At 28.0% G+C, this 17828-nt stretch overlaps 1 protein-coding gene across 47 annotated transcripts in view; it reads right to left on the bottom strand.

The window, feature by feature from the left end:
• The window catches only part of LOC145243461 (RNA binding protein fox-1 homolog 2-like), a 486106-nt gene that overhangs the window by 81953 nt on the left and 386325 nt on the right, over positions 1–17828 (bottom strand). For 36 of the 47 annotated variants that reach the window (XM_080106365.1, XM_080106379.1, XM_080106363.1 and 33 more), the window contains one exon: positions 12234–12287. The exons of the other annotated variants lie outside the window; for them this stretch is intronic. In XM_080106365.1, the coding sequence (XP_079962491.1) occupies positions 12234–12287 (54 nt within the window). The remainder of the gene's footprint in view (positions 1–12233; positions 12288–17828) is intronic. 47 annotated transcript variants of the gene reach the window in all.

Raw genomic sequence — 17828 nt, 5'->3', positions numbered from 1 at the left:
AACGTGACCGGCCGGACGACAGGGGGGAGTGGGGATATTAAAATGTGAAAAACAGCAGGAAGTGTGGGTTGGGAAGGGTAAGGAAAAAGATGGAAGAGAAGAAGAAAAGTGAGAGAAAGAAGAGAAAAAGATAGAGAGGAAGAAAGGAAGGTCACAGAAGAACATTTTTGACAAAAAAACAATTTGACCATTGGCCTTGGTGCTACTGCCCCAACTACCCGGCTGTTGTTAGTTGTTGTCCTAGGTTTAATGACAGGTAGACAGACAGACATACAGACAAATGGAAAGACAGATAAAATGATTGAGAGAGAAAAGTAAAAACATATTGCAGAGAATTTCATGAAATCTTCATAAAAATAAAAAAATAATAATAATAAAAAAAATTTTCTACAAGATTTCAAATGTATTTCTAATTTTATCTTAATGCCTTTACTTAACACATGTTTAAGAATGTTAAGGTTTTGAGTATCGCCACATTTTCAGAAAATATCTAAGTTTTGGACTCGTCATTTTTTATAAATGTTTAAATAACCAATTAAATATGAGAAAACTTGATTTTTTTTTAAATTTTATTGCTTATAAGTGTTTGTAATCAATTAAAGTATATATACAAATTTTATGAGTCAGTTAGTCAGGTATTTATTATATTAAATTTTAGGATAAATTCATTATTTAAATTAAAATAATGATTTAATTTGGAAGAAAAAGATTAAATTATTTCAGTCCAGTATTTTTCATGTTGAAATAACTTTTTTAATTTAATTTTAATTGAAACGATTTCTCATATTCATATTTTTTTAGAAAGAGTATTAAAAAAAGAATGGCCTACAAACTTAGGATTGTACTGCGACTCTTCAGTTTCAGTTGTGGAAACTGGATGTATGTTCTTTCAGAAAAACTGTATTTCTATACAAGTGTTGTCACATTTAACCAATCAACTAATTTTCTCATTATGATGGAGAGGGGCATTCAAATAAATTAAAACAGCTGAATTGTTGAAGATTACACAAAACATTAAATAGCATATATATATATATATATATATATATATATATATATATATATATATATATTTTTTTTTTTTTTTTTTTTACGTAGCTTCATATTATAGATAATTATTTTTTTTACTGTGACTCGTGTTCTAAGTAGGAATCCGTAACTCTTAATCAAGTACGAGTCAAAACATGACTTATTTTTAATTTTTCAATAGAATCAAAACATAATTGAAAATTAAAATAATCATATAGCTATTAGCTTGGTTAGGATGTTGAATGATTCCACCGTATGATTGCTTGTTCCATTTCAAATGCGTTTAAATTTAATATTTTGAACAAAAACGTCATCATTTTCTTTGTTATTTGAATTATTTTTTTTTTAAATATGACTTTTGATCTAAGTTTAAGGACATAAAAGGAGTTTATTTATTTTTTTATTTATTTATTTTTTTATTACATTTTCACCCCAAACAAGGCACATTGCCACTTTGGTGTAGGGGGCTACTATCAGGGGCAACAACTACTGGGACACTATGTAGGGATTTGGGCAAAATTATGAAAACCCAATATAAAATTTGTGTTGGTGTATCTTGTTCCTTGTGACCAACAAAGTTTTTTTTTTTTTTTTTTTCAAAACTAAAAATCCAAGATTTTTTGTGCCAGTACTAACCCATCTGGCATAATGGTCACAATGTTTGAGAGACCAGGGTTTCATTCTTAGTCTAGTCATACCAAAGACTCCCAAAATGTTACTTAATGCCTCCTTGTCAATATTCAGCGCAATATAAATGAAGAATCAAGGATAATTGAAGCAATTCAGTGAAAGGAGTGGCGCCTTCTATATATCTGTGTAATAGCCAATGGAAACGGATTCTTCCGGTTGTCTTCATTTATGACCTATCCATTTATTCTATTTATTCTTTGTCCAAAAGTAACAGACGATGACTGGAACAAGATAGTTGAGAAAGATGAATATTCTGTCTCCTAACACCCGATTAATGATTTCAAATTAGCATACTCTAGAAATCTACAAAAAATTTTTAAATTGCTTTCATTTTGAGAGCGGTTGAAGTATTGTCAGAGTCTGATAAAAAAAAAAAAGAAGAAGCTTCTGACTCAGTCAAACACTAATTCTCTTCTCAGGATATTTGAAGAGGAATCTAATACTTATGATCATTTTACAGAGAGTTCATCTTTATTTTCTCTCCATTTTTAGAAGATAACCTTAGACTACTTGGCATAGTTTAATGTCTGCTCTAAACTGATTATATATATATATATATATATATATATATATATATATATATAAAATCAATAAATAAGCCAAGCAGTGTAAAAGGAGCTAATGTTTAACAGCAGAGACTTCTGATTTCCTAAAAGGCCAAAAAAAAAAAAAAAAAAAAAAAATTATTTCATTAACATCAGAGTGAAATCTTCAATAACATAAGCTAGAAGTAAAATTATCTTATGAGAGAGCGGGGGGAGGGGCAGAGAGATTTTATAGATTTCTTTTGAACAACTTTCTCACACGTGTACATTATAATTTTCTGAATATTCTATCTCTAATTTCTGATAAGGTGAAAAGGGGGGGGGGCAATTTTTATTCCATCCTGAGAAAACAGTCGCTGCTAAAGAAGATACTATGCATCTTGAAAGTATATATGAAGTAAAAAGTAACACCTGAATATATTTTTTAAAATGATATAATCAATTTTATTAATAACTAATTGACCTTACTCAGTGTCGTCTATGGTTCAAACAATGCATTAATATTAAGGGTCAAGATCAAAAACAGAAGCTGCTGCCACATGAGCTATACATCAGTTTGATTATGTGATAACGCTAAAATTAAATAAAATTAACCTGCTATTGTTGTTTCTAATGGTTAGTCAGGTATTAATGAAAAATGTCACCATTGATAAAGAATTTAATAGAATGCTTTTTCTTTTGTTAAAAACCTAGGTCCAGTTTCCATAACAGCTTGAAACTGAAGAATTGTAATAAACTATTAAGTTTGTAGGCCATCTGTTATCAATGACAATATATGTGAACTAGACATGCTCTTTTATATTAAAAAGGTTAAATATTGTCTTGTCAATATTAATGAGATTAAAAGTTTTCCTTAAACCAAAATTTATTATTGTGATCATGTAATAGAATATATTGTTTTTTTTCTGAAACATCATATTTGATTTGACCTTTATTTTATATGCTGGCACGTGTTGAACTGTAAAATTTAAAATATATATATATATATATATATATGTATATTACATTTCCTGAGAATAATAGTTTATACTGCAATGTCTCTCACTAATAATCTTGAGAAAGAACAACTCTTTTCTTTTCGTATTTTGCCTAGTAAAAGAATTGATGTATTTTCTTTCCTATTGAGGAAGCATTGATAATCTATTTAATGATTTAAAAGAAATCATTTTAATTTATATTTAGAATCCTCTAAATTGATTAAATCTATTTTTTTTTTTTGTTAAATAAAACGAGATTGCATATCAAGACATATATTCGTTTGGTAAAATCTATAAACAGTTTAATTCAAAGAAACATAGTTTAACAATCGATTTAGAAGAATAGTTATCCAAAATAATATTTATTGTTAATTTTTTTAATTTTTTTTATTTAATTTCCCTATTTATTTCAAGAGGATTTCTAGAAGATTTCATAAAGTCTACACAATCAAGCTTTTACAGTAAAGACACCATTATCTGAATGCCTATTTTGCGAGACTTGAAGAGGGTAGAAATGTAAAGCTAAAGTTGTACAACCATTTGCAATTTTGATTTCAAGTTATTTACCACACGCACAAATAATGACACCTTTTTTTTCTCTCACTTGGCCTTTTGGTCAAGATCAAAGTGTAGTATCTGTTCTTCAATACAATGCATTTATTGGTGGTGAGGTGTAAACTTGCATGTGAACTGTCAAGTTTGTACACAAAATACAAAACTCGACTAGTTTCATATTTTCTAAACCCCCACCCCTCCAAATACGAATACCTAAATTCTTATGCAGATCGTCCGGAACATGTAGAACACACATAAATACCATTTGTAATAAATTGTTATTTCCTTATATATATATATATATATATATATATATATATATATATATATATATATATATATATATATATATATATATATATAAGAGGATATAATTTTATTCACTTTAGATTTAAAAAATTACCATGAGTCGACTTTTGGTAATTTTGCTTACCGAAATGCAATAATATATATATATATAAAACTTGGTGAGTTAAAAGAAGAGAGTAAATTCAATTCTATAAGAGTAGACTTATTGGGATAATACAAAACTCACCAAATTGTTTTGGAGCTAATTTAGGAGTTAATAAAAGTAAAAAATGAAGTTATAAAAGTAAAAAATGAAGTTAAAAAACCATATATTGATTTATATTATTTAATAAAGGTATAGAAACATTTGTAGGAGGTAAAGAGAACTCTTTACACAAATTTTAATATTATATATATATATATATATATATATATATTAAACTTAAACCATTTTAGAAGTGACAAAGAATTTCAAAATAGATATCCTCTCACATAAAATGGACTTAACTCTATCCTTATACGTGTTAAAAACGATAGAAATTATGTTTGTTTTATTCCACTATATTTATATATTTTCAAATAAGAAATATGCACAGATGGTGACTTGAAAAACATTATTGATAATATTCAATGAATGAAGCAAAATACTGGTTGTATTATTTCCAAAATATATTAACATTGATATCTGTGCAACTTGTCCATGGAAGAAGGTAACACGGACATAAACTAAGTAATTCATCGAATACAAACTAGTTAGGATCTTCCACAGATCAGGAACAAATCTGTCGAAACATCTCGTACATATTTTCTTTTTTACTCAGTAAATTAGAAAATAGAATTTTTAGCCACATTAATACAGAAATTCATAATTTAATATTTTTATCACAGTAGAATTATTTCTTATGAACTAGTCTGCAAAAAGATGTGCAATACACATACACACCAGTAAATGAACGAGTGGATATATATATATATATATATATATGTGGAACAACAATAAATATTTAAAATATTTATTGTTTTTCTAAAGCTACCTCAAAAAGGATGTTGAACCCTTTATGTGTGCAAGATCTGCTATCTCGGATCAGATTTGTTTGATTGAGCAATTATATTTTATCATATATATATTTCCACACTATAATATATATGACTACTTCATTTAATCACATAAATTAATATGTACAGACATATCATTTTATGCGTAACTTTTCAGTATTTACTTCAACAGTGTTCAATGTATAGGTAGAGCAAGATAGTAATTTATGAAAATATATATGCCATATATATTTTCATAACTTTATATATATATATATATATATATATATATATATATATATATATATATATATATATATATAATAAATTCCACAGCCAAACAACGTTGCAGCCCACAAGAGCCAACGAACCGGAAGTCCTATTATATATATCATCAATGAACCGGAAGTCCAAATGGACTCTCCCATTGATTTCGACATATGAGCTTCCACCACAACAACTAAGTTGCTCGGAAATCAGTCACCCATCTTGTACTGGCCAGGCTCAACCTTGCTTAACTTCGGTGATCTGGCAAGAACCAGTGTGTCAACGTGATTGTGCCATATATATATATGATAGATAGATATAGATAGATAGATATGTCAAGTAAGCTACACAGAAACATTCATATTTCATTTCCAAAGTGATATATATATATATATATATATAATTTTTGTGATACTATTTTTTTACTATTAAACATACAACAAATAATGAGCATCTAACTTTTAATAAAATTCCTTTCTCTATTAATATTTATTAATTTTTATTTGTTTGCGTGAATAAATACCAGCAATAAAATGGCAAATGGTTAAACATGAAAAGGCCTAACAAGACTAAAATATCAATACACTTGGTATTACTGACAGTAATGTAAATATGCAATAGAAAGCATCATGAAATTTCCTTCTTACTCAGAATATCTGTTGGCATAATGGCTTTCGATACAACTTTCACTCCTTTCCAAATGAAAGTACATTAGGAAATTACTATTTTGAAATCCATTACTTGTGCTCATGCACAGCAAATGGATAGATTGGAAACTGATCCTGATGCATTTACAAGACCACATACTGCTTATGAACAGATTACTTAAATTCCCATAAAAGACAAAAAAAAAAAAAGAACATTAGTGATTTAAGACAAGACTGTTCTTGGTGATATGTAATTTATATATTAAGTAAAAGAAATCATGATGCTTTTTATAACAGTAATAACCTACATAAAATATATAGATAATACATAAATAAAATAATCATAAAATTAGTTTAAATCAATATCTCCAGGAGGAAATCTCTTTTCACAGACTTTAATGGATTATCAACCCATGGCTGGGAAGGTATTTAACTTAATTGAAAAACCAGGAAAATAGAAACTTAAGAAATTTAATACAATGGCATCAAATATGCTTTTTTTTATAAAAAAAAAAAAAAAGAACCCAGGGTGCAAGTGAAAGAATGTAGGAAAATAATATCGTCCTGGAGATATTAATTTGATTTTTTTTCTTCATTTAATACATATAATATTCTATGCCAACAATGAAAGTTCTCATAGTGCTAAAAAATGGCAGAGATATTACATGGACATTTGAAAAAAAAAAAAGAGGATAACCACATAAAAAAATAAGTAGGCCGATTATTTCCATGTAATACATCATTCAATTTTTAGAAATTGGTTCAAGAGTATCTTTGTGTATATATAAGCATGTATGACGACTACATATAATTATTATAGTAAATAATTATATATACACACACGCATTATATATATATATATATATATATATATATATATATATATATTTGCAGTATTTGTGTATGTAAACACAGACCGGATGCGTGTATGTGTTTATATATATGTGTGTGTTTATACACATGTATTAAAAATGTGTATACATAGAAATATTTTTATAATTAAAAAAAAAAAAATCATCATAGTCGAAAACACGAAATAATTTTATAAAATCTTATATGGGACGGGTTGTAGTGAAGAACCAATGTAAAAGCAAGAGAATGTTCACTGTTGGCTAACCTAATTTTGTAGAATGAAACTGTACAGTGTCTGTAACAAAAAAAAATGAAACATTAACATAAACAGTTTTACTGAGAGCAGAAATGAGAGCATCTATTCAGCAATCATAACCCATTGTTCACACATATGAGCACATGTGTACAGTCCTCATCCTTTTTCAAAATTAATTTTCCCTCCATTTTTTTTTGTCTCTCTCACACTCCAGATAAAATAAAGAACCATCAATAATTACAGATATTTAATTAAACATGGCTTCAAGAATGAAAGACAATCAAAATTGAGAAAATAAATTCGATGAAGACTCATTTATCAAAATTTATTATTTACTTGTACGGTGGATGCCATCTTAATGACCTACCGACAGAGAGGGTCTAAGGGACCGAGTCAGGAGAATCCAAGAAGAATTTTTAAAATGATTGGTTATTTACTAGTTAATTTGTGCCATCAAAAATAAATTGAAAATTTTGCAATTATATTTACTTGTATATAACCATGAAATACTTCCTAAAAACTAAATCAAATTTAACATTACATTAAAATTTGATCATCATTAGAATCTTTAAGAATGAAAACAAATTAAACCAATTTTCAATTAATATATTTAATTATAAAATGACGTTAAAATTGTCTATTAAAAAATTATTAACAATTCTTGAATAATAATTATTCAGAGGTAGGAAATCTGACTTTTAAATATAGACGTTACCATCAAAGATAAGCAATTCAAATTAAAAGTTTGATTAGATTATAAAAACAATTTAAAAAATTGTTTAACAAAACTAGAATATTTGGATGTTTTGTGAGAAGTCAAATTTTAAAACATTTTTAAAGAATCTAAAAAGGTAAAATGTTTTCATATTTAGTATTTTTTAAAATTAAATTAATGTTATTAATTATTGTTGTTGGTAGACTAGAGATTTGAACTTCACAGAAATGTTAACTTGAATCAGGATTTAAAAGTACTTGAACGATTGAGTTATTTTGTAAATGTGTTTTCATCTAAGAATTTATTCTGATGGTGTTTTTCATTTGAAACCATGTTACATATGAAACAAAAAAAAAAAATACCAACATTTCTGATTTTCATGGCAAATTCAATTTTTCTTTTATCGAATGCATATTTGGATGCATTATAACATTGATATTTTAACAAGTCAGAAAATTATTCTTATTTCTTTTAAACACATTGTTTTATATTTGCATTTAAATGCCATGTTTTAATCAGAAAGTTAATGTACAATTTCATAGACACTTTTCATACATACACAAAAAATACATCGCTAATATATACCTTCTCTTTTTATTTTTTATAGAATCAATCATTTTATACATTGAAATACTGGGACATAAAACAATAAATTAACAGTAGTTTCATTCTACTTGATAATGACAGAACTTTTGGTATTCATTAGAGATTCAATTCAGTTTCATAAAAACAGAATATTCAAATTAATAAAGTTGGGAAATAAAAATAGTACCTTTTCCCCATTTTTTTTAACTTTTATTTATAGTTGCCAAATTTTGAAAAGCAAAAACAGATTTGAATATTTAGTTTTAAGTTAATTTTTTCATCATACAAAAGTTTTTTTTTTTTTTTTTTTCATTTATGTATTATAACTAAATGAAAAAATAAAACATCTTTGCATTGTGAAAATCAACTTTGAAATTGATTACTCAAACATGTTCTCTGCATTTGCTTTTTTTTTGTTTGTTTGTTTTTTTTTTTCATAAAATAATACCAAAAATAGTTTAATTAAATAAAACCAATAAGAGTGATATAAAATTTGGTGAAAAACTTTAAAAGAGACTGATATTTCACTAAAGAATACCATAAGAAAAAAATGATGTTATGCCTCCAGATTAGAAGAACATGTTAGCTGTGTATGTAATGAACACTTGGCATTCAAACTAGAGTTTAAACTTACAATATAGACATCCTAAAATGTTTTAAACATAACAGAACATGTTAAACTATTGTAGATTCTAACACGCATAGTACCAATGAGCATCAAAAATAGGAATACTTCAAGGTCATCTACTGGAAATCTACAGTTTCCTAAATTTTATCTGTTAGATCATCAACTTTGATTTACATAATTAACTGTTAACCATGAATAATTAAAAAAAAAAAAAAAGATACTCTCCTCCATTATTTTGCTAGTTCATCTACTCATTTCATACAAAATCATTCATTGCAAATGATAATTGTATACAGAGATACTTTTCTATCATATTCATATATTTCAAAATTATTCAAAATTTTATTTTTTATGCATAAATAAATTATTAATATGAAATTAGCGGGACCTGTGGAAATTCCACAGAGGACTCATTCCTATGTAATATATTAATGTTGGCATTCTGTAGATGTTCAGCGTAAATGGAGACGCTCTGATATTATTGTAGCTATTTTTTGTTAAAACTCCAAAAGGATTTATCTAAGCTAGCACGAACACCCGGTAAAGCCCGGTTGTAAAGTATGCTTAAATATGATATTTTAATTCTTGCAGATTTCGTATATATTATTATAGAGTTAATGTTCTATCGATTTTTACATGTTATGAAGTTGCGATTTCAAAAGTAAAAAAGATACATCCATATGACTTGGGTGCATTAGCTTGAATCGAAACCAAAATTAAAATTTACGAATATATATATATATATATATATATACATAACTCGAGTTCCTTCAGCCATAACCGAAACCAAAACTTATGAAGAATTCTCAGTAAAATTATTTATTACAAGAAATAGAAGAACATAACAATTAAATGACCCGGATGTAAGCGTGACACACAAAAGAACACACACGCCATCATATTAATATATAGGTATGTGCAATAGATGTAATCGGCTGCAATTAGATCATTTTCGATAGAACAACCCATAAAGAACTGGGTTGAACAGATAAGAATTGATACTAGTATACCATTCCTGAAAGACTACTGCAAAACTGATAAGTAACAGAATTTTGGTGACGCCCCCTAGAGTATGCCCACAAAGTCAAAAACTGCCTAAAAGGTTGTTGTATAAGATATATTTCGTGGTACATGTTCACTAGCCTTCTTCACTGATCTAAAAAAAAAAAAAAAAAAAAAAAAGACCAGACTTAAAATGTTACGTAGCATCATTGCGGCTCAAACAGGAATTCTTTATTTTTGTGGAAACAAACATATTTGTGGAATAATGATACCATTAATCAGAGCATCATCTTTTCAGAGGAAAACCGAAAAAAAAATAGATGAAGAATCTCCTGCATAAAAAAAAAAAAAAAACGATCATCTTCACAGACGCAGTGGTGTGTTATCTACTCATCATATGAATTAAATTGTCTTCCTTTCGGCAAATACTTGATGAGGATGTAATAGAATGTAGGATGTGATTGCTGAAGGCACTCAGGGAATCTAAATAAAACCTTTTTCTCTCCTGTTCAATCTGTGAAACGCTAGAATAAAAAGAAAAAGGAGAGGAAGCACAAAACAATGAAACCCTCTTTGCTATTCATTACCTTTTCTACATAAACAGAAGGTTCATGCAGTTAAACGAACCAACAGCTGATATAAATTAGAGATAATAGATCAGATTATATCCTCATCATGATTCAATTCTGAAATTTTGTAGATGAGATGTGAATGCTTGTGTTATTTTGATTAATCAGACTATCATTCTCATCAAACGTTGTGCTAATAAAACCCAAGATGAGAATAATATTCCAATTGAATCAACACAAGCATTCACATCCCATCTACAAAATTTCCAAATTCCAGTGGTTCGAGTACTAGGAAAAATAGCGAATCAGTACTTAAGTTCTATCCAGTCATGGCTGAAGGAATGATAGTATGCTATCACTGTGAAGTAAATAAAGCGTTTTGTTCGAAATTCCGCGTAGATTCCCTGGTTCGACGGAAACATTCCTGAGTTCGACAAGATACGCCTGATGAGGGTTGGAGCTAGCATCGACTGAAACGTTGTGAAAAATCCACTTACGAGAACAGGAGTCTGCAGAATCCAGATAAATAGAATAAGCATTGTTTATCTAAAAAATTCAGAAATGTAGCAATTTATTTTATATTAAAACGATAAATATTCTTTTAGAAAAAAAAAATAGTCGTTGCTAAGAACCGTTTACATAAAATTTGTTTTGCAAACAAATTTTATGTTCTATAACTATGCCTTTTTTGTTAGGGTCAATATCCAAGGCAAATAAGGAACTCTTACTAAAATCTTAAATCTCCTTAGTCGAGATGTTTGTTCAAGAATGTCTCCATTATTATCGAACTGCTAAAACATATCTATTGTTTTTAAAATAAATTGTAATTAAGTATATTAGTTAATTATCAATACCATATTACCACGATGGCAAATCAAAGTTGGTTAGTCAGAATCAAATATGATTTGTTAGCTTAGATGTTATGTTCAGCTTTTAATATTCAGTACGTAAATTGATATAATTTCTGACAAAGCTAAACATCTTGTATCAAGCAAATAATCTTTATTGCAAAATTATGTCGATTTAATCATCGTTGCTGTATAGTCAAAACAAAGGAAGAATTTTTTTACTAAGTTTGAATTTTATAGATATGATAAATCTTCAGAAATGCAAAAAAAAAAAACGAATTGTATTGCACATATCACCAAAACAACTGTATCTTGCAACACATGTGTTAAAACAGCCTTTACATATTACCATATTTGATTTCATATGCATGTAGGAAATCTATTTTAAATAAAGAGGTGTCTCTTTGGTGTACATCTATTTCTTAAAAACGCATTATTGTACACACATAAATTATAGTTCAGAGCTTTAATTTACTTTATAAGATTAAAACTTCTATTTCATAAGTCAAAGTAAAAGTTACACTTGTGTAAATTTTGTAAGTTTCTATCCAACTATTTCTTAGAGGACTGCCATATTTTCATTAAAGCAAAGTTGATTAACTAAAAGTAAAATAAAAGTGAATACCAAGCAATTGCGATAAATTTTCTTGAATGAATACAGCTAACACGAACTTCCCTGAAGGTTAACATTTGATCGGTGAGAAGGAAAAAGAAAATGTACCATAGGACTGGAAGTCAGACTTACCTTTGAGCCACGTTCATTAAATATTATTTCTACATCTAAAATTGTCCCAAATTGCTGCAAAAAGAACATTTTGCCACTGATATTTCAAACCACATACAATAGATCATAATATTTGTATTTAAAAAAGAAACAGTAATAATAATAATGATAATTACTATTTGAAAGAATATGAAATTGATAAAAGATGGTTTTTATCGATAAGGCTTAATAGGAAATCAAGAGGAGATGGAGCGAACCCCTAATACATGTAAGGAAAACACGGGGTAAGAATGGAAAGGAGGGATTTCGAAAAGACAAAAAACATATTCTGCTTTTTCCCAGTGGGGACTTTATCAAATAGGATATTATAAATGCTAAGGATAATGTCTGATTGACACAAATAATTGCAGATAAATATGGGTTACAAAACGAAACATGAAATTATGGTATGATATTTCTTTTTCTTTTTTTTTTAAAACCAGTAATGATTAATTCATAGAGTATTGATCACCAGGACAACTTACAGGTCAATGTGAGTGGCAAAAGAGGGCAGGAGAATACTAGAAATGGTGCCAGCTTGCAAAGCACTATTTTAAGTGCTTAAATCTTTTGAAATAGCCAAAAGATATGGCAAAAGCTAACTAAATCAAGGATTTAAAAAAAAGGGTCAACTTTCTGTGTCTCTTTCTCTCAAAATGTATGTACTTAAAATTTGAGATTAAATTTTTTTTTTTACTTCAAAATAAATAAAACATTTCAAAAGTCGGCATCTCATCCGATATAACTTAACATATCAAAAACTAAGTCTAGCAATTACAAATAATCTATATTCATAAAATTCCTCATTATTTTTAAACAACTATATCACCTATGTCTACATTAGTCATATGATGCAAAAAGCTCAACATGAATTATTCTATAAGTTATAAAATATATATGGCAATTAAGCTACACAGAATATTCCGCGTTTCATCCATGCTAGAATCCATCAAGCGTGGATGAAACATGGAATAGTCCGTGTAGCTTAATTGCCATATATATTTTATAACTTTCTACCTACGTATTGAGCACTCTTGAAGTAAATACTTAAAGTTTACGCATAAATTTACAAGTTAGAAAAGCATTTCATCCAAGGCATAAAAATTGTTAAACAAAATGTTTTTATATAGGCTTTAAAAATAAAGGTACAAGATTCAATTTGAAATTTATTATCTCCAAAGTGCACTTTTATAAATTTTACAAAGTAAGGTATAAAAATTTAATTTAAATTGAATCAAAAAATTACCTTGGATTTATTTTATGTAATGTACATTTTGTTGCACTTAAAAAAAAAAAAAATTGAAAATTTTATATCTATATCATTAATTGCTAGATGAAAGATATTTTTAAATTGCAACAAAATGTATATTACATAAAATAAATCCAAGGTAATTTTTTGATTCAATTTAAATTAAATTTTTATACGTTACTTTGTAAAATTTACAAAAGTGCACTTTGAAGATAAACAAATTTTAAATTGAATCTTGTACCTCTATTTTTAAAGCCTATAGTAAAAACATTTTCTTTAACAATTTTCATGCCTTGGATGAAATTCTTTTCTAACTTGCATCTTATCTTTTTAAGATTATATTTTAAAACTCGCCTTCTCTCTATTTCAGTTTGTATTTCTCCTCACACCACAACTCATTTTTGCAACCCCCTCTTTGTATTATTACAGGTCTGAATATTCTTTGTTTCAGTTTGTATTTCTCCTCACACCACAACTCATTTTTTGCAACCCCCCTCTTTGTAATACAGGTCTGAATAATGAGAAAATCTGATTTTTTTTTTTAACAAAAACTTTAACTTTTTTAGATTAAATTTTTTTAACTTCTTTCAGAATAGAAAATCTTTAAAATTTAATAAGGAACATATTTCATATTAACAAATATTCAGTACATAAGAAAAATAGAGATGAAAATTTCAAAAGGACTGTATAACTGATTACGATCAATAATAGTCCTCACCAGCAGAAGTCTTTGTTATTGTTATTCTATTATTATTATTATTTAAAACATTTTGTGTTCTGCTCTTTCGTGCGAGGACTACTACTTTCATATATTAATTTATGTGATTAAATTAAGTAATCATATATATATATTTCTTTAAACTTACACAGGAAGTGCAATAAAATTCTAGTTGTTAGGGAGACAATCTTTTTATATTCTTTAATTTATTCTCCTTACTAATCTGTTTTAAGCAAGAAAAACCCTTGCATAGAGTAAATCCTAATTTTGAATAGCATTGAATGCATTCAGTGAAAGTAAAGTAGTTCACATTATTGCAGCATATTTTTTGATTCTATATTAATGGATTCAAATTTTCAACCTGCAGGTTTTCAACAACGAATAACATTAATGTGCAATATTAATGTTATTAGTGACATTTTCACACACACATAAACATATACATATATCTTGTGCAGTATTTGCAATTGGTGGATCTATCACTGATATTCAGATATGGGGGCGATAAACATCTACTTGTTTAACTTATGTTGAACTTCCGTCTTTTTATGACTCTCAAATTGAAGTCAACTTAAAACTGGAGAGAAATTGGAGAATGTTTTGAATTTGAAATATCTTGGAGATAATTCTGGAGGCTGTAAAGAGGCAGTGACCTGCAGGATTACAGCAGTGTACATGTAGTGTGTCAGAAGAATAAAAATAGAGGACACTTGCATAGTGAATATATCTGATCTGTTCTTCTGTATGCATCCAAGGCATGAACTATGGATTCTAATTCCATAGACCATAGGAAAAGAACTGACAGATTTATCGTAAGAACAAATATGTCAATGGAAGAGTTGACAGTTATTGATATGGAGGAAGTTATCCAAAGTAGATTAAATTGGTTCAATAACATACAAAAGAATGTATTCAAAAGATCCAAGAATATTAGTTTTAATAGACATAGATGGTCCACAAAATGTGGGTGAACATCGAATCGGAAACAGTGGCTGAAGACCTGGACAGTTTGGTTGAAGCAAATGACTGTTTCCACTTTGCATAAAGCAATACTTTTCTATAAAACAAATTGAGTTTCCTCAGTCATCAGTATCATAAAAACGCAAAGAAATTTTCATTTAAATACAATATTTCTTCTACTAGTGGGTTTGGTGATCCAGTTGATAGAACAGTGAATGCCAGTGGTTACACTTGGTAGTGACTGACATTGGGGTGTCAAATCTCACTATGTCTAGCTGCATTCATGAGACAACTATAGTCTGTAAATGTCTATATATATATATATATTTATGGAAATAAAAATCGTAAAATTGCTAACTCATCAATGAAACAGCTGTAATGGAAAAAATCCAGGAAATAAACGAAGGTTATAAAAATGAAAACGTGAGTCTTTGAATTTTCAACAAAATTTTGTACTATATATATATATATATATATACTCCTTAAAGAACTCAGTTCAAATTACTGAGCACTTTATATTGAAATAAAATAAGTCGGTCACTTAAGCCCACATGCCCACTCTCGGCTTTCTTGAATGATATTTATGATTTATATAAATGCTAATTTCAACTATATTCTTGCTGCGGTTAACATTGGCCGAGTATTTTGTTCCTTGCTAATGGAGTCAGATATGGCTTCGTGGCCGGGTTCGAATCTCCTGACTGACGTTACTCCCCGTACTGATGATTCCTAAAAGGATGAAACACTAGTGTCTGTAGGTATTAAAAATAACTATATATATATATATATATGCGTGTGCATATGTGTGTATATATATATGCTCCTTTATGGGTGGGGCATTCTGGTAAAGGAAATGATAATTTACACTTACTGTAAAAAAAAAATTAACTTTGATAATAAAAACTGAGTCCTGAGTATCAGTAGTACCAAAAATGTAAACAAATGAATGTGATTTAACTACAATATAGCTTTTTCTACTTGTAGTAATGGATTTAGTGGTTCAGATGATAAAGTATTGGATACTGGTAGTCACTGTTAGTGGTGATTGGTGACTGGGTTTCATATCTCGCGAGATTCTCTAGCTCCATTGAGGAGTTGTATTTGATGAAACAGCTGTTTGTGGATGGTTCTATTAAAATACATACACACACACACATTTTTTTTTCATATACATACATAATGAGAGAAAGAGAAAAAGGACCACACCAATTGTCATGTCAGCAGAATTTGGAATCATATGTTCTCATAAATGCTAACCATACAATTAATGATATAGCTTTCTTCAGACAAATGAAATTATATATATATATATATATATATATATATATATATATATGCACACACACAATAATGTATATGCATAAATGCCCACATTTACTTTAAGCCACAAATCAAATATTTGGAATCTTTTAAATATCTTAAGCAGGAAAAGTGTAATTATATGTAAATCAGTCCAATTGGATAATCGAACTGTATTAATTGATTTTCCTTCCTCCCTTTATATTAATTTTCTCATATTAAACTGATTGTTATATAATTTGATAACTTCATTAAAAAAAACCAAAAAAACATTAAAGTAGTTGATATCATTTATAAGGAATTTTTTTAAAACTCGTTTGCTTTTAATTCTATTATACAAAAGAATAAGGCCAACAAGAAATATTCTTGATAGAAAAATGTTTGCAATTATTTTAGAATTTATATTACATTAATGTTTTTTTTTTTATGCATTAAAAAAAATAAAAATTAATGTAACCTGACCTGATTTATATTTGATTTTTTTTTTAAACAGATTTCAGCACTTATTGAGACCCACCTTACTGCTTTTGAAGCCATTTTAGAATAAATTTATTAAAGACATAATAATTTTAAAAGATTATTTAGATAAGTTATTTTTTAATGCATGTATATATGTGAGGGTATGCATAAACACTAAACACTTATGTTTCGATTTTTTTTTTTTTTTTTGTAGATGAGTTTAGATTATTTAGATTCCTATTCTCATCTTGGATGTTATTTTCATTTTATTTGTGAAAATAACATCCAATATGAGAAGAGTAGTCTGAAAAATCCAAATAATACGAATGAATGACTTCTGTTTTTTTTTTGTCTACTTTTTTTTTTTTTAATTTAAATACTAGTTAGGAGAGGGGGAGGGAGGGGGGGCTAGGCACAGTCATAAGTTTATTTGAACTTAGTACTGTTTGTTTACACATCCAAACATCCACACATAAACACACACAGAAAAGTGAGCAATTAAAAAAATAAATGAAAGAACAAAGACACGAGACGTGTAATTGCACATGTAAGTTCAGGCATGCGTGCAAGACATGCACTGAACCATGCACCCATGCGTATACACAGGACCATTACTTTTAATGTGTGGCAGTAGAAGTAACAATAACACATTTGCGGACATGCCCAAAAAGAAAAAAAAAACATCACTTAAAAGTGTGTCTCGACTGCCTACATGCACAAAAACACGTGCAGAAATTCATTATTATTATTATTATTTTTATTATTATTATTATTATTATTATCATTATTGCTGTCCACACACAAAAAAAGGTGCACACACACACACACATATATATATATAAAAGCAGTTGGTCCCCAAACTTGACCTGAAGGAATTTAAAAAAAATATATA

Source organism: Euprymna scolopes, chromosome 22, assembly GCF_053919585.1.
Source record: "Euprymna scolopes isolate OS-2025 chromosome 22, ASM5391958v1, whole genome shotgun sequence".
NCBI classification, from domain to species: Eukaryota; Metazoa; Mollusca; class Cephalopoda; order Sepiida; family Sepiolidae; genus Euprymna; species Euprymna scolopes.
Note: the sequence above shows the minus strand (reverse complement) of the source record. Positions and strands in the feature narration are given on the sequence as shown.